The sequence below is a fragment of the Bos grunniens genome, chromosome 22 (assembly GCF_055505025.1).
Source record: "Bos grunniens cultivar Pamir isolate PY7600 chromosome 22, Bosgru_T2T1.0, whole genome shotgun sequence".
Taxonomy (NCBI): Eukaryota; Metazoa; Chordata; class Mammalia; order Artiodactyla; family Bovidae; genus Bos; species Bos grunniens.
In genome coordinates, this window is record NC_141186.1 from 1,980,983 (window position 1) to 1,999,289 (window position 18,307).

The following is an 18,307-nucleotide window of genomic DNA, read 5'->3' on the forward strand; positions in this document are numbered from 1 at the left end:
ATGACTAAAGCGACTTAGCATGCATGCACAATGGTGCATAATAATCCAAACATTTCAAGCAACAAAGAAAATATGAGCATTCCTACTAGAATGGCCTCGGTTTTGCCTGTAAAACAGGTAATGCTGCAATCTAATAAGAAGACCGGGGTAGGAGGGGTGTGTGTAAGAAGCGGACATGGTCTGGGGCGGCCACTGTGGATCATGCAGCACTGATCACGGATTCACCAGGAGACGAAAGGGAGGCCTGGCCTGGACATTTGTGGGCACAGGTCACAGTAAACCCCAGCGTGGCTATGACTTCGGCCAGAAATTCTTGGCAACTCAACATGTTAAACAACTGCTCTCGTTTGTGGACAGAGTGCCAGGAGGAGAGATTCAGGGAACACCTCCTTCTATGGAAAGGCTGGAAATCAATGGGAGATCTGGTTTAATGCATGCTTTTGTCATAAAAGCCCCAAAGCAAAGAGGTCACAGAATTCTTTCCTTTAAAGAGCAATCCAGTCAACCTTGTTCCAGCCCATCAAGAACTGGGTTAAGAAAGGGAATACTTTAGATGAAGATCAGCAGAATATGACACTAGAGCCATCAATTCTCTGAGCAAACAGCATGTCTAAGGCAAATATTTTGCTAACTTCTATAAGTCCAAAAACTAGACCTCCTGCTAAAAATCCACCTTCTTCCATGAATACTTATATTAATACCATATACAAGCTGTTCTTATCCAAGCTGAGGCCTATGGGGCATAGGGCAGGGGTTGGGGGACAGTGTTAATATGACTAGGAGCCTAGGACCAGGGGGAGAGGGGGCAGTGACCCAGGCAGAGTGGAGCACACACCACCTTCACCAGCATGGCCCACACAGCTCTGTCTGGGTGGTCACAGGAGAAAAGGAAAATTCCCATCAAACTCTGAGCAACCAGGACAGAAAGGTTTTTGAGGAATGTCACATATTCAAATAACTGGTTGACTGAACTACAACAACACAAAGCCATCCTAGAGTACGGAATGGGGAAGGGAGCAACTCTTCTAAAGAAAAGAGCGAAGCTACCATGAGTCCCAGGAGACTCAAACCAGAGCAGGTTCATCGCTGGCTAGCAGCAGCACACATTGTTTTGAGTGCTGAGTTTGGAAAAGATGGTTATCAGGGTAATGAAAGGAAATATGCCCTGATTCAAATAATAACTTATCAGTAAAGCTGAATTCAAAATAAATGTGCTTCAGAGTGGTCTGAGCATCCCAGTAGCTTATCAGGATGGGGCATAAAAGGAGATATCTCTCAGGGAAAAAAGCAATCTGTGAAAATGATTGAAGCATGTAAGAATGACAACACTGCCCTTTAGATATTAAATGCTGGCAAGCAGAAACAATAATGGCTCATTAGCAATTTGGAGACTTCTCCAAACTGGTTGGGCAGTGGTTCCCGCAACCAGTAGCATCAGCGACACCTGGGAACTTGTTAGAAATGCAGATTTCCAGGCTTTCCCCAAACTTACTGAATCAGAAGCTTCCCTGGTGGCTCAGACAGTAAAGAATCTGCCTGCAATATGAAGACCTGGGTTCAACCCATGGCCGGGAAGATCCCCTGGAGAAGGAAATGGCCACCCACTCCTGTATTCTTGCCCGGGAAATCCCATGGCCAGAGGAACCTGGTGGGCTACAGCCCAGGGGTCGCAGAGCCAGACACGACTGAGCGGCTAACACTTTCACTTTCAGGTGCCAGCAATCATTAAGTGTTCCGCGTGCTTCTGATATACAGAAAGTTTACAAACTTTGCTTTATAAAAGCAGGAATCTTAGCAGCTGGGTCTGGAAGGAACAGCTTTCACAGACCAGGTGGTGTCAGGTAAGTGCTTGCTACTCAGAGTGTTGGCCATGGACCGGTGGCCTCAGCGGAACCTCGGGCCTCAGTGTACACCTATGGAATCCACATCTGCACTTCCAAGAGCCCCAGGTGATTCCCTGTGCTTAAAAGTATGATAGGTACTAACCCAGAGACAGAAAGCTCAACTGACTAGTGAGAGGCGGGGAGACTCGCTCCAGCAGACGCCTCCTCTGGGACAAGCGGGAGCCCTGTGCTCACCTCTAACTCAGGCTCTGAGGCTGGACTCCGGGGAGTGCATGGCTCTGGGGCAGCCACCATGTATAGGCCTGGCTGCTCCCCCTGTCAGCCCTGGAGCCCCCTAAGGAAATCCCCACTTGTCGCTGCTCACTTTGGCCGCTTGGCATCAACATGCTCCAAAGTATGGCCCAGTGTACCCTTCTCCAAGCTGCCTATGGTTTAAAATGCCGAGAGACAATGCAAACACAGACCAGAAGTCAGTCCACTGCATCCCATAGGTGACAGAGTACAAATATAGAGATATTTCTGTCCCCGTTCAATCACTTCTCTCCGCATCGATTTCAATAGCAGGTAAGATACTTCCCAAATGTGGAAGCTACTGAGTAGTGAGAGAGAAAAAAAGTTACCATGCTGTGCTTCAGAAAAGAGCCCACCAGTTTTTATTTCATCTTCAAACTAGCAAAAAATATTTTTATTTTTTGCAACCAACCTGATAACACGGATCCCTCATGAGGAGTCTCAGACAAATTAACACTCTCAGAAAATGAAGAGATGGAGCGCGATCAACCCATTCTCTGAAAGAAAACAAGAGAGAACATGTTTGTTCACGTTTAAAACCAATGAACCTGACAGTTCATGAACAGCACAGCACTAGGAAGGAGAATAGAAAACAGCTCCAGGCAGAGCATTCATTGGTCTCAAACAGTCTGCAGTGGGGACTGTTATTTGACACTTAACCAATTTTAATGGAAAACACTGTCATTACAAAGTTGAGGCCCCCAAATTATTTGGTTCACGGGCCCTGACTGTCCCAAGAAAGGGAAGCCCCTGATCAAAAGAAATAGCTAACAGGTTCAACTTCAAAAGGCTTGATACACTGATAACTTAGCAACCAATTAAAAGAAAGATAATATATATACACTAGAAGAAAATTATTTGTATTTTATTCTTCATCACATTTACTTACTAACGGAGTGTGGACACTAAACAACTTCTCCAGTCCAACACCACCTCCATTTCCTCCTCCGCCTGACTCCCCAGGGTGCTTTTGACCACAGTGACCACTGAAGACTCAGCTACAGAAGAATAAGCAGCATCTACGGGAAGGCAGTACACCTCATGTGGAAACTGCAGTCACCCAGAGTAGTCTACACTGTGTCCGACAGATGGTGTGTGGCATCACTGTTTTCCCTGAGATTTCAAAATATCCCATGGCAGCCCTGGAGGTTCCAGTCAGTCCCCGGTGCGCTTCAGTGCTCCTTGTGGGAAACGTGGGGATAAAGGATTTTCTTAGATCTCAGGTCACTTTCCCCGGAAGCAGACTCCTCCAGGAATACTGGTGTGCACACGAGTGACTGAGGACACCAGGAGACCTCCTGGAGTCGGGGTAAGGGGCAGGGGGAGGAGCCAGGGAAGGGGGAGAAGGGGAAGGGGAGTGCGCAGACCCAGCGGGCATGGGTCTGCTGTGCCAGCTGAACCTCCACTGACCCCTCGACCCCCGTGAAGGCAAGCTCTCTGGGCTTCCCTGCTCCCAAAACAGCTGTCACAGAGGGGACAGTTGGGGATGGGGGCACTGCTGTTCTCTGGGCCTGTGGGCAACATGGACGCAAAAAGCCAAAGTGTGGTGCCGGGGCCCAGCCTCTCACACAGGCGCCACTGGCCAGTCCCAGCCGGAAACCACATCACCAACGTGTCCGGGGGCAGTGGGAGCGCGGATGTCTCAGGGGGTTCCGGCTGGAGGGAGCAGAGTGGTGGGCGCAGCACCCTGCCTGCAGGCTATGGGCAGCTCTCCGACCACTCTGGGGAGGGGGTGTCGTTTGCACACCCAGCACTCTTCCCCTCTGCTGCACCAGTTAGACTTAGGAATCAATGAATTCTACCGGAAAACTTTTTCGTCCGCTCCCATGGGGCCACCCAGGCTGCTGAGTGTGAATACTGCAAAAGACTTTTCTCATGTCACTCAGGGAGGACCCATCTGCCAAGAACGTTCAGGAACATAGCCCAGGCTGAGGCTGGGACCCAGAGCTTCCCAAGTCTCCGCGGACGGCACATCTGAAACTCAGTGCATGCCCCTCCCCCACACCCCTCCACCACACAGGCCTCATCCCTCCAAGCTTTCAGCCCTGGGTGTTTCCTTGTCTCCTCTACTTCACTCACACCATTCATCCAATCCCTCAGCACATCCTGTTTGCGCCAATCTTTAAAATCTCTCCGTTCACACAAGTTTGAGGCAGGAGATAGATGGGCCTCTGGGCTGAGCAGATGGAATTTGTCAAGCAGAGTAGATTGGAGCTTTGTTTTCCCTGACAACCCAAGGACAGACTTAGAGGCAGGAAGTGAGCTCTGAGAGGGAGCAAACAGAGAAAACGACCGTATCTATCACTCCTGAGGTAAAGGAAATCTTCCTAACTCCACACCAGCAGGAAGGATCCTTGGGGGTCAGAAGAGGTGGGCATCACTCCATAATAGACGTTGTCATACTCCCATTAGCCTTTGTGCTGGAATCCATCTTGGCAAAAAGACACATATGAAGAAGGCCCAAGAGCAGGGCAGGTGTGGGAAAAGGAACAAGATAATTGGCCAGAGGAGAACAAAGACCCAGGACAACTGCCCCATATAAATGGTTTACCTCCCTCATCATCACAGGGGACCCTTTCTGTCTGGGTGGGTGTTCCTGCTTTGTTTCTGTCTAAATACACAGTTTCTTTCTGTGCTCTCCCACTTGTGGTGGTATGTCTCTGAAAATAAACTTTGTACCCTAACTCACCTAGAGCCAGACATCCTGGAATGTGAAGTCAAGTGGGCCTTAGGAAGCATCACTACGAACAAAGCCAGTGGAGGTAATGGAATTCCAGTGGAGCTATTTCAAATCCTGAAAGACAATGCTGTGAAAGTGCTGCACTCAATATGCCAGCAAATTTGGAAGACTCAGCAGTGGCCACAGGACTGGAAAAGGTTAGTTTTCATTCCAATCCCAAAGAAAGGCAATGCCAAAGAATGCTCAAACTACCACACAATTGCATTCATTTCACACGCTAGTAAAGTAATGCTCAAAATTCTCCAAGCCAGGCTTCAGCAATACGTGAACCGTGAACTTCCAGATGTTCAAGCTGGTTTTAGAAAAGGCAGAGGAACCAGAGATCAAATTGCCAACATCTGCTGGATCATGGAAAAAGCAAGAGAGTTCCAGAAAAACATCTATTTCTGTTTTATTGGCTATGCCAAAGCCTTTGACTGTGGGGATCACAATAAACTGTGGACAATCTGAAAGAGATGGGAATACCAGACCACCTGACCTGCCTCTTGAGAAACCTATATGCAGGTCAGGAAGCTACAGTTAGAACTGGACATGGAACAACAGGCTGGGTCCAAATAGGAAAAGGAGTATGTCAAGGCTATATATTGTCACCCTGCTTATTTCACTTATATGCAGAGTACATTATGAGAAACGCTGGGCTGGAAGAAGCACAAGCTGGAATCAAGATTGCCAGGAGAAATATCAATAACCTCAGATATGCAGATGACACCACCCTTATGGCAGAAAGTGAAGAGGAACTAAAAAGCCTCTTGATGAAAGTGAAAGAGGAGAGTGAGAAAGTTGGCTTAAGGCTCAACATTCAGAAAACTAAGATCATGGCATCCGGTCCCATCATTTCATGGCCAATAGATGGGGAAACAGTCTAAACAGTGACAGACTTTATTTTGGGGGCTCCAAAATCACTGCAGATGGTGATTGCAGCCATGAAATTAAAAGACGCTTACTCCTTGGAAGGAAAGTTATGACCAACCTAGACAGCATAGTAAAAAGCAGAGACATTACTTTGCCAGCAAAGGTCCTTCTAGTCAAGGCTATGGTTTTTCCAATGGTCATGTATGAATGTGAGAGTTGGACTATAAAGAAAGCTGAGTGCTGAAGAATTGATGCTTTTGAACTGTGGTGTTGAGGAAGACTCTTGAGAGTCCCTCTCACTGCAAGGAGATCCAACCAGTCCATCCTAAAGGAGATCAGTCCTGGGTGTTCATTGGAAGGACTGATGTTGAAGCTGAAACTCCAATACTTTGGCCACCTGATGTGAAGAGCTGACTCATTGGAAAAGATCCTGATGCTGGGAAAGATTGAGGCAGGAGGAGAAGGGGATAAAAGAGGATGAGATGGTTGGATGGCATCACCAACTCGATGGACATTGGTTTGGGTGGACTTCAGGAGTTGGTGAAGGACAGGGAGGCCTGGCATGCTGCAGTTCACGGGGTCGCAGAGTCAGACACGACTGAGCGACTGAACTGAACTGAACTGAACCCGTTTTTTTGCAGTTTTTATCTCTCAAATCATTCTTACTTTCAAACAGAGGCAAGAGCCAGGTTGGCTTTGCTTCTAGTCTTAGTCCCTGGTGGAGTCGCAGCTAGGACTCCTGGCTTTTGTCCAGGATTCAGGTTCAAGGAACCAAGGGGAACTAAGATCCTGCTTCAAGACCACTCACTGTTGTCTCTCTGAGATCAGCTTCTCACTCCCTCATCCGCTATGACCCCGGCTCAAGCCTCCATCGTCGTTTGCTTGAAGGGGTACACCCTGCAGCATGTGAGCTCTTAGTTCCCTGACCAGGGCTTGAACCCATGCCCCCTGCAGTGGAAATTCAGAGTCTTAACCACTGGACTGCCAAGGAAGTCCCTGCATGAACTACTGCAAAAGCCTCCCCACCTGCCTTCCTCGCTTCCATCTGTGTTCCAACTTCAGTCTTCGCATACCAGCCAAGGAGACCCTCCACAGACACCCTCTCTGCCCCGGCCTCCAGCATCTCTCCTCTCACTCAGGTCCCTGGCCCACAGGCTCCTTGGGACGCCTGGCCTCCCCACTGCCTCTCGGGCCTCACGGCCCCCCCCACCGCCCCCACACATGCCCTTCCAGTCACACTGGCCTCCCCGCACCTTTTTCACTGACCCTCTCACAACAGGGCTGGGCTGGGAGCCTTGCCTGTGCTCCTTTCTATGAAGCAGCTTTGGTAACGCTTTAACACTGGAACCTCCCACACAATTAGATAGATGTTCTCTGACATGATATGAGGCCAGTCATGTGTAGCTGTTCTAACTAAAGTGTATGTTGCAGTGCGGAGGCCGTCAGCACCTAGGCTCCTGAGGCGAGGAAGAGACGCTGAGAGCTGCTGAGTGCCGGACCTCCCTGCAATCACCGGAAGGTGCTCCCCGCCAGGTGACACTGCCCTCCAGATTAGTCCAATGTGACGCGAGCATTAGCAAAAACCTAAAACAAAATGTGTCTGCTATTTCTTGCCTAGCCAAGAAGAACAGAGGAAGACGAAGCTGTTTCGGACCAGAATCCACATAATTCCTCCCACCCTCTCCCACCTACCTGCACAGCTGAGTGAGTACATCCAGCAAAGTTAGGGTACTTTAAGCATCTGCCCCCTAGCTCAAGAGGAGCATTTACTTGAACTGCAGTCCTAATACAACCCTTGCCCGGCTTGTCTGACATGGATCCCTGATCTTTGTTGGGGTTGGGGGCAGGGGGTGGCAGTGGAATTCAACTTTGACTGTTTCTCGATCCGGAAAAATTCAGCTCTGTCCCAAACCTGCATACCTCACACCTGAGTGCAAGAAACATACCTCCTAGAAGGCAGATCGAGCATCTGTGGAGCCACTCGCTCCTTCCATCCACTGACTCAGCTCACAGGAAGGAAGCTGGAAATATGCTTTTCCCACAGCCTTATATTTCCAAGGATGTTTGCCTGCATCTTACAAGTGAGAGTCCCCACAAGAGGCCTGGCTCTGTAGATGGAGGTTGAACACAGTGTCTCAAGAAGATTTCTGGCTGAGAATCACTCTTCCTGCCACCACCAAGGCCCCTGGCAAGAGCTGCCCGCCACAGGTGCCAGCACCTCACAGCCCTCCTTCAATCTGGGCACCATGACTGTGACACCTCTGCTACTGGAGGCAAAGTTCAGTCTCTTCTGAAAATAAAGACAGGACTCAACCCTTCTGGGCTTCCCAGGTTGTACTGGTAGTAAAGAATCCACCTGCAATGCAGGAGCTGCAAGAGAAGCAGGTTCGATCCCTGAGTTGAGAAGATCCCCTGGAGGAGGAAATGGCAACCCACTCCAGTATTCTTGCCTGGAGAATCCCACCGACAGAAGAGCCTGGCGGGCTTCAGTCCATGGGGTTGCAGGGTCGGACAAGACTGAAGCAGCTTAGCACACACACATGCAACCCCCTCCGAGGGCTGTAGCCAGACAGAATTATCCAAGGCCACAGTGGAAGCTGCACTATAGTTCATCCTAACTTCCTGCATTGGGAAAAATAATGCAAATTTGAAGTACATTTTGAATTTCAAATAATCACTTCTGGGAACCCTTGTCAGGATGTGGTTATTCTGAGACTCCTATTCGAGACAGAAAATCTTTCATCTCATAAGTAGAGGGATGGCGAGTGACTGGTTTCCCTTCCAGGTGCTGGGATCAGCTAAAGATAGCCTGCAGCCAACACTACACCCCAAAGATCTAACGGGAATAATAATCCAGTGGCAACAGCTGCTGGCAGCCTCCTGAGGTTTAATGCTGGCTGCTCTTCATTATTTAAGAGGAGAAGCCATGGGATACACTGGGAGATGACTCACATGACAAATCTGTGTATGCTCGGAATTTTTCCTGTTAAGAACGTACGACTTTCATGAGGGAAGTCCATGAGCTTTCTAATGCTTTTTCATATTAAAATCAATACGAAAAGGTTTTTTCCTGTTCCTTCTCACCTCTAAAAAAAAAAAACAAAAAGAATTCCAGAATAGCTTTTTGTCTTGTTTTCCTATTAAAGGAATGTAAATAAATGAAGAATTCTAGAAAATCTCAGGATTGAAAGTTCTGTTCCAAACAAATGGCATTTTTTTGTTCTGCAATTTAGGGACTGTGGCCTGAAGCTGTTAATATTTCTATGTGATTCTGTCCTCAGCTGTTGTCAATGTAAATAGAATTCCTTGTGTCTGGGCCCTGTGGGGCATCCTCCCGAGTACTGACCTCTGAGGAGCAGTTGTTCCCTCCATGGCTCCCAGCCCTTCACCCCGCTCAAGGACGGGGCCCGTTGGCTAGAGCTCTGCTGCCCCTGGGGAATGGCATGTTCTGTAAGGTGATATAGAGCTCTGTTCGCCAGGAGTTGGGGGACTAGGAGACACAGCGAGTCTAATGCAAGCAGAGAATTACAGAGAATAGTAATGACAGACTCCAAAGTCTTTGTTTGACTGAGGAGGGGCCAGTCCCGGGCCACCGAGTGTACAGGTAGCAGAGTTGGGGCCCTGACCCCCAGGTCAGAGCTCCCATATCCCCCTCCACCCGGGGCCTCCTACATGACATGGATGACAGAAAGGGGCTCTTCGATGCATCTCCTGTTGGGGCAGGCGTGTATAATGGCGAGGGGTCTCCTGAGGTAGCTCTGAGAACCTTGTCTGTCAGCAAAGACAGTGTTTCCCCGGAGGACGTGTCCCATTATAGCAGCCGCAGGGCAGCAGATTCATGCACGACCAGGCAAATATGTGTCCCCTCCGGTGACTGAGCTTCTGCCACTGCACTCGCAGGACTGTTCGCACGTGGCGGCGGACCAGCCCCCACGCCTCTGTCATGACCGCCTGCCACTTCCATTTCGGGATCAGATGCCACTTTCTGCTATCCATGCAAACAGAGGAGGAGAAACAGTGCCACCAGAGACGAAGCATTTGAAAAGAGAAAGGGTGGTCAGGGTCTCATCCTCCTGCTCTGCTGAAGAAACCCGGGTGTGACTTGAGAGCTGCAGGTAAACGCCAGCCATGACGCTGTGGGCAGGGAGCACGGAGGGTCTGTGGCCAGGGCAACTCCACCCAGGGCTGACGCCAACGCCAGAGCTTAAACCTCAGCCGCCTCTCACCCAGAAGCGGCGGCGTCTTCAGAGGGGCCACTATGAGATCGCCCTTCTCATCCACACAAAACAAACACCACCAAAAACTGCCATATTTGTCTCAAAATTTTACTGTGGAGACACTGAGACCTGTTTCAAAATAAATATTATGTCAAATCCCTATGATAGATTCTTTTTTTTTTTCTTTTGGATAGTTGTAAAAGTAAAATTCACATCAAAATAGAGATGTAAAAACTTAAATAAAACATGTGAAGACACGAATTATAAGTGAGTACTCAGGGAATTTTTACTGACTTGTCCCACTGTTCTTAATGGGCTGTGTCATCCACTAAATCTGGCCCAGAAGAGACACCCAGTCAGAGGTCTATCTGATAGGTCATGTTGGTCCTGAAAGCCAGATTTTGAATAGAAACGACTGTCCTAGCTGTTTATTCTGCATGACTGGTGAAAGTTCAGAGATTGAATGCTTTCAGATAGTTACTCTCATCACCTACCAGGATCCAGACGCTGTCACACGCCCAGGACTGCAGCCTGCCACAACTATGCCCTAGTGTTCATAGAGGTTACCATCAAGAGAAAGAAGACCAATAACCCACACACAAACAAAACTGCACATCAGGTGGTGACCAGGGAAAAACAACAACGCTAACGGTTTAGGGAGTCCTGGGAATGCGCGTTTAGGAGAGTCAGAGAAATGTTTTCAGATACGAGTAGCATCTGAGTGAACTCAGGAATGAGTCGAGGTCTGAACAGCCAAAGACTGAAGTGTGTATGCACTGGTTTGTGCAGGGAAACCCTTGAAGGCTGGAGCAAGAAGAGCAAAGACAGAGTCATAGGAGCTGATGTTATAGAGACGGCAAGAGCCAGTTCTGCAGATCTTTGTAGAATAGCAACAGGGATTTTGGACTTTTTACTCCAGAAAGTCACAGGCAGCCTTTAAGCACAGGACTCACATCATGTGACAGAGATTCTGAATAGATCCTTCGGGATGTGCTGTTAAGAACACTACAGGGAGTCACGGTCAGAGCCAGGAGCCCAGTCAGCCAGGAGCATGGTCAGCGCAAGAGACTGTGCAGCGGATGGGTCAACACGTGGGAGAGACTAGAGTTGAGAGGAAGGCAAGGTGAATAAGAGAAATCAGAAGTCCTATTTTAGGCATGGTGATGCTGAGATGCCCAAAGAAGTCCACCAATCAACACGTGAAGGAAAAGACTATAGCAGGAGAGAGGTTTCCATCTCTCAGAGAAAAGCTGACAGAGAAAGTCAGGAATGGTGACTTTCCTAAGTGGGGGGTGTCCTCGGGACGGATTGATTTTGGCCATGTAAAGGGGGATCCAGAATGTGCTTTAGCTTACTCCCTGGTTCTCAGAAGCTCAGGCACTGATGGGAAACTGTCAATTATTGATTTGGTCAAGTTTAAAACTGGCTCTGGTGCTTATGTGTGGACAAACAAGAAGTGGTCCTCTCCTGACAAGTTGGGATGATTTTAATTCTCTGCCTGTTAGCCATTTGAGTGAATGAGTTTCCTAGGAAGCAGTAGTAAACAGTAAAAAAAAAAAAAAAAGAGAGAACTGGATGACTGTGTGTGTGTGTGTGTGTGTGTGTGCATGCGTGTGTGTACATACATATAGTGTGCATATATAAACAACTTAAGCTTGGGGTAAACTAAATAACATTTTAGGAGAAATTAACATGAAATTCTAGTGGCAGAAAGCAAAGAGAAACTGAAGAGCTTCTTGACGAAGGTGAAAGGGGAGAATGAAAAAGCTGGTTTCTTCAAACTCAATGTTCAAAAAGACTAAGATCATGACATCTGGTCCCATCACTTCATGGCAAATTCTATTTGTGAGGAAAGTGGAAGCAGTGACAGATTTTATTTTCTTGGGCTCCAAAAGCATTGCAGATGGTGACTGAAACCATGAAATTAAAAGACGCTTGCTCCTTGGAAGAAAAGCTATGACAAACCTAGACAGTGTACTAAAAAGAGACATCACTTTGGTGACAAAGGTCCATATAGTCAAAGCTATGGTTTTTTCCAGTAGTCATGTACAGATGTGAGAGTTGGACCATAAATAAGGCTGAGTACTGAAGAAATGATGTTTTTGAATTGTGGTGCTGCAGAAGATTCTTGAGAGCCCCTTGGACTTCAAGGAGATCCAACCAGTCAATCCTAAAGGAAATTAACCCTGAATATTCATTAGAATAACTGCTGCTGAAGCTCCAATACTTTGGCTACCTGATGCGAAGATCTGACTCGTTGAAAAAGACCCTGATGCTGGGAAGATTGAAGACAAAAGGAGAAAAAGGCAGCAGAGGATGAAATGGTTAGATAGTATCAGTGACTCAATGGACATGAATTTGAGCCAACTCCAGGAAATAGTGAAGGCCAGGGAAGACTGGTATGCTGTAGTCCATGGGGTCACAAAGAGTTGGACACAACTTAGCGACTGAACGACAATAACATGTAAGAACTACATATTTGCTCCAGGTTAGCAATCATTAATCATCATGCTGAATATAAAGCTCCAATACTTTGGCCACCTGATGTCAAGAGCCAACTCACTAGAAAAGACCTTGATGCTGGGAAAGATTGAGGGCAGGAGGAGAAGGGCATGGCAGAGGATGAGATGTTGGATGGCATCACTGACTCAATGGACATGAGTTTGAGCAAACTCCAGGAGATGGTGAAGGACAGGGAAGCCTAGTATGCTGGAGTCCATGGGGGTCACAGTCAGACATGACTTAGTGACTGAACAACAATAATCTGTCACATAAATGGAATAAACAAGCATATAGTGTTTTTACAAGATTACAAGGAAATATAATATGAGTTAACGTAGCTTTTTCTGGGACTTCCCTGGTGGTCCAGTGACTAAGACTCTGGGTTCCCAATGCCGGGAGCTGGTCAGGGAGGTATCCCACATGCCTCAGCTAAAGCTCCCATAAGCTGCAGCAAGGCCAAGGATCCTGAGTGCTGCAACCAAGACCCGACACAGCCACATAAATAAACACATAGTGTAAGAAAAGAGTTAATGTAGCAACTTCTAGGGTGGTATAAAGGGTAAATTTTCATTTTTTATAGCTTTCTGTGTTTTTCAAATTTTTATAGTAATCAAAAAAATTTAATGCAAAGAAATTCCACTTCATGAAGACTCTCAGTCTGCACACTCTCCAATAAAACCAGCATCAATGGCTTGAGTTGGCAATAAAAGACCCAAGCTCTGTTCCTGAAGAGCTCAGCTCGGCACGTAGCAGGAGGAGCATGGGCGCAGGGTCCTTTGAGGAGCTGGAACAGCCAGAAAGGCAAAGAGGTGGGGGTGGCAGGCTTCAGACAAAGATGAGCAGGGGCTGAGGCTCAGAGGCAAGACAGAGAGAGAATAACTTTCCAAGAAACAATAAAGGGTTCAGTCTCACCGTGGTGAGCCCAAAGGATGTGCTGGGCAGGAGCGAGAGACAAGGCAAAGGAGGAAGAAGACCTCAGAGGAAACTGTGAACCAGAAAGAAACTGGAGTTTTACCTGGACTACCAGGAGATTGTTTTTTTAGGTATCTAAAGACCCAAACCTAACATGTTGGGGACCTTAATGAGCCTTTCTCTCTGTCCAATTTCTGGGACTGACATGAAGACCTCTCTAGAGAGGTCTGAGCTCTCTGCACACTTTACCAAAGTGACCAGGGTTCTCTTTTCCTGGGGGAGAAGAAGTCTTCAGAGGCTCCTACTGGCCTCTCTACTACCTGATGAGATAAAATCACAGAAAAAGCCACTCTTGGAACTTCCCTGGTAGCCCAGTGGTTGACTTGAACTTGTGGTGCAGGGGGTGTGGGTTTGATCCCTGGTCAGGGAAATAAGATCCCACATGCCATAAAGCCAAAAAAATTCTTTTTAAAATGAAAAAGCATCTCTCCATCACCTTGGTCTATTTTAAGAACTTAATCAAGACTCTGATGAGACTGCTGTTTCTTCCGACCCTTTGGTCCCCGTAATAACTCTAGAGAGCTGAAGCTGAAGATTAGGCAAAGCTCCAAAGAAGATGCACTTGCCTTGTGGCCTCGATTCTAGTGTGGATGTGGACAACAGAGGGGTAAGCGGCAAACAAGTAACTCCATAGGTCTCCTGGGCTAGAGGTCCCTGGGAAGGTCACAGAACACTTTCAGCATTTTTAATTGGATTGTGATGGTTTGGACCAGATATCTTTCCCTAATTCAAGCAGTCCTTGAGCTCTTGAGCAGTTCTTGTAGAAAGTGCAAACAGCTTCCTAATCCGGACTTCCTAGATGCATTTCCAAAATACTTCAAATTTGTAGCATGTATTTCAGGAAATGTGATGTAAAATAAGGATGCCAACTTATTCTTATCAGAAAAGTGACTGCACTTATGGACAAAAAAAAAAGCATGCTTAATTAGATCAGGTGGTTCTCTTTTAACTGAACTTAAAGAACCTGGAACACACTCACTTCTATAAAAGTTACAGGTGGAAAAAAAAGTTACAGGTGGGAGAAGAGGAGATATCCTGGCAATTACTAGGATGCTGCTGCTACTGCTAAGTCGCTTCAGTCATGTCCGACTCTGTGCGACCCCGTAGACAGCAGCCCACCAGGCCCTGGGATTCTCCAGGCAAGAACACTGGAGTGGGTTGCCATTTCCTTCTCCAATGCATGAAAGTGAAAGGTGAAAGTGAAGTCACTCAGTGGTGTCCATCTCCTAGCGACCCCATGGACTGCAGCCCACCAGTCCCCTCCGTCCATGGGATTTTCCAGGCAAGAGTACTGGAGTGGGGTGCCATTGCCTTCTCCAATTACTAGGATAGTCATACCTAAAAGAGAACCCACTTTATTTATTTATTCTTTTTTTTTTGATTGTGACATGTGGATTGTGAGATCTCAGTTCAGTTCCTTGACCATGCCTTGAACCTGGGCCACCTTAGTGAAAGCCCAGGATCCTAACCACTAGGCAACAAGGGAATTCCCGAGAACCTACTTTAAAATAACCCCAATTTTCATATTACAGAGAAGGGGACACGGTGTAATTAAAATATTATTGAGGTGACTAAAAAAGTTTGTTCAGGTTTTTCTGTAAGATCTTATCAAAAACTTGAAAGAAGTTTTGTTAAACCCAATAGTTTAACAAATAAATCATGAAACTTAGATATATTTTATTTTACATTTAATAAAATTTAACGTATAATGCAACTCTGACCTGAAAACTATATAATGGGTTCACCTGACACTTCTTGGCATATATTTTCTGACAAAGTCATATAACATGATCCAATTTCCTTGAATTTACTTTTTATTTCTGCAGCATAAAACAGGTTCATTTTTGTAAATATATTAGAAAGATCCATCCATGTCTCCTAATGGCTTCTCCTAATCTTTGCTATTCAAAACATGCTTTTCTGAATTTCAGCCTGTCACCTTCCTTGTTAATACTCTCTTCTACAATCATCAGGTGGTCTGATTCTGCCAGGGCCTCACTGATCAGGTCCTACCAGTTCAGCACCATCACTTGCAATAACTGCATGAAATTCTACATCTTCATCCAGTTTCACAAGTTAGGTTATGTCTTATACTCTTGCCTGGACGGAGGAGCCCGGTGGGCTGCAGTACATGGGGTCGCTAAGAGTCGGACACGACTGAGCAACTTCACTTTCACCTTTCACTTTCATGCACTGGAGAAGGAAATGGCAACCCACTCCAGTGTTCTTGCCTGGAGAATCCCAGGGACGGGGGAGCCTGGTGGGCTGCCGTCTATGGGGTCGCGCAGAGTCGGACATGACTGAAGCGACTTAGCAGCAGCAGCAGCAGCATAGAATATTCCCATCCTCTGGCAATCAGCAGGGAATAGACCAACAGAGGTGCCTCAGAGGAGCAGTTACACAGCAAAGATCCTGGAGTAGAGGTTGACTTTATAAGCGGTCAGTTAATTTTTAATCCATGCACGGATTAACAGTTAATCCATCTTTTGCCCAACCCTACTTAGACTAGAACTGGATGTAACAATCTGTCAGCAGTGAGAGGATGACACGAAAGGATACTCTTGATGTTCAACATTCCTAAATTCCTTCTCCTCCCATGAGAGCAAAGACATCTATAATCATCTTTTTCTGGTTTAAATGTGCCAGTGTTGTAACAGTTTCTACTTCCCTACACAATCTCATAACTCTGTGCTTTCTTGCACAGGCAAATAAGATGAAAAAGAGGTGGATGCATTTTCAAACAGCAGACTCTACTGAGGACAAATGGTCTCAGGGTAGAAGGAAAAGTGGGAAGATGAAAATCCATTTATATCCCCTGCCACACATCAAGATTTATTGCCATGTACAACCCAGAGTGACCTCAGGTTCAGAGACATTTTCGCTTGCCCTTTGAGGTCTACTGTGAGGTGGTTGCCTCATCTGACTCTGGAGTAACAACTCTTGTCTCATTTCAGATGCTGCTTGGCAATGTTATTTCTGAGAACAAAGGGGAAATTACAAGTCAATCTTAGGAAAACAACCCAGGAAACAGGGTATCCAGAAGTGTGGTTTAGAGGTGAATGTTGTTGAGGAAAATGAAATAGAAGAGGAACAAACAAAAAAAATTTCCAACGGGTATAAGTAGGTGAGACTAAATTCCCAGTCAGCCGTATTCTCAGGGTGAACTTGAGCAGCACAGCATCTGCAACATGCCCAGTCTTACATATAGCCAGAGTTGGACCAAAGGCCGAAGTCCACACCCCTGCAACTTCATCCACCCTATGTTTGTCGTAATATACTTCACTTTTTGTCACAGTTTCTTTGTACTGAGATGTGGGTAACTAGCTGACCGGAGTGAGTCCCTAGGAAGAAAGAGACCGTGTGTCCTAGTCATCTCTGTACTTTCACCCTCTCTGACATGTACATGGTGAGGCTCAATAATTTGTTTCTTGAACTGAATCCAAGCCTTTCAGTCAACATCAAATCTGATGTTTGCAAAGAAAAGGGATAGGAAACCATACCAGTAAAGGTCCTGAGATGTATTTCTACTAGACTAAAGTTAGAGGGAAAAGAAAAAACAGGTAGTTCTGGCCAAACAAACAAGGTTATATGGGGTAAGAAACAATGAAAGACCTTTATACTTAATCCATCTTTTACCCAACCCTGCTCTTAGAATAGAACTGGAGGTAACAATCTGTCAGCAGTGAGAGGATGACAGGAAAGGATGCTCTTGATGTTCAACATTCCTAAATTCCTTCTCCTCCCAGGAGAGCAAAGACATCTATAATCATCTCTCCCAGGTTTAAAGATTTCCAGGAACTGATTGTGTTGCAAGTCAATAATTCCGTCCAGTGTAAGATGCCTCGATAATCACTAAGAATTTGAAAATGTCCTCACAGGAGATCTCTTGACCTCAGAACTGTTAAGATCTCTTTCAGCTGCTGGAGGCCAGCCCTCACCTGCCTATCTTTCCTGATGATTCCTGTACCTGGTGTCTGCAGGGCAGAGAGATAGTAAGATCTCTACACTCAATACAGGAAAATTTATGCCTTCCCCAAAGTACCAACCCAACAAATGACCTATTGGACATCCCCTGAGGAGTCTATGATTACCATCTTCAAAACAAATTAAAGAACTTCAATTTTCCAATAATACCATTTCAGGCATAATTACTGTGCTACTAACATTGCTCTTACTCTGTTCAAGCACAAGAGCAGATAGTCCAGGACAACCTCAGGTCCTCTGCCATGGTCATTAATCTTTCAACAATCTTTTGAGGATATTGACAATATTGACTGTAACCCAATCACATAACCTTGGTAAAGATTCTAGGCGTCTTGTGTCATCTGAGCCAGTCTTCTGATCTTCTGATCTTCTGCTTAAACCACATACGAAGCCATGGCACATGCAATCCCAACCCTAGATTGTTTTAAATTAAACCAATTTATTTGGCAGTCACTGTCAGTACTTAAGTTTTCAATACTAAATAACCCCTCCAAAAGACCAAATCCTCAGACTACCACTTACACTCTGTTTAGGGATGCTGTTCTACTGCACTGGACCAAGTCAGTCTTATTTCAGTCACTCATTAAATTTTCAGTAATCTTTCTATTTTCCAGAATAAGAGCAATCTTTCCCATCTCACTGGGACAGAATTCAGATATCTCAATCAAGTTCCAGAGTGATGGGGAAGATCCAAGGTTCTTCCTGGGCTTTTCCGCTAGTGCCTGGGGGGAGAAAGTCTGGCCTCTCAGGAAGAGTAGAAGGCCGGCCCAGCCACGAAGGGTGCTGGGAGTCTCCTTCCAGCCTGACAGCAGCACAGCTCCCACTGCAAGTGGCCCAGGACCAAGAGAAAGGTCACTCCTGACTACAATCCGGCACCAGGCAACGGCTCACTGAAAACCCCTGGT

At 46.5% G+C, this 18,307-nt stretch overlaps 1 protein-coding gene across 9 annotated transcripts in view; it reads right to left on the reverse strand.

Moving 5' to 3' along the window:
• NEK10 (NIMA related kinase 10) overlaps positions 1-18,307 on the reverse strand; it is a 267,626-nt gene that overhangs the window by 201,132 nt on the left and 48,187 nt on the right. For all 9 annotated transcript variants that reach the window (XR_015150824.1, XM_086365568.1, XM_086365564.1 and 6 more), the window contains one exon: positions 2,548-2,632. Coding sequence is in view for 8 of the 9 variants with exons in the window: in XM_086365568.1 (XP_086221694.1) it covers positions 2,548-2,632 (85 nt within the window). In the remaining variant the exon portion in view is untranslated. The remainder of the gene's footprint in view (positions 1-2,547; positions 2,633-18,307) is intronic.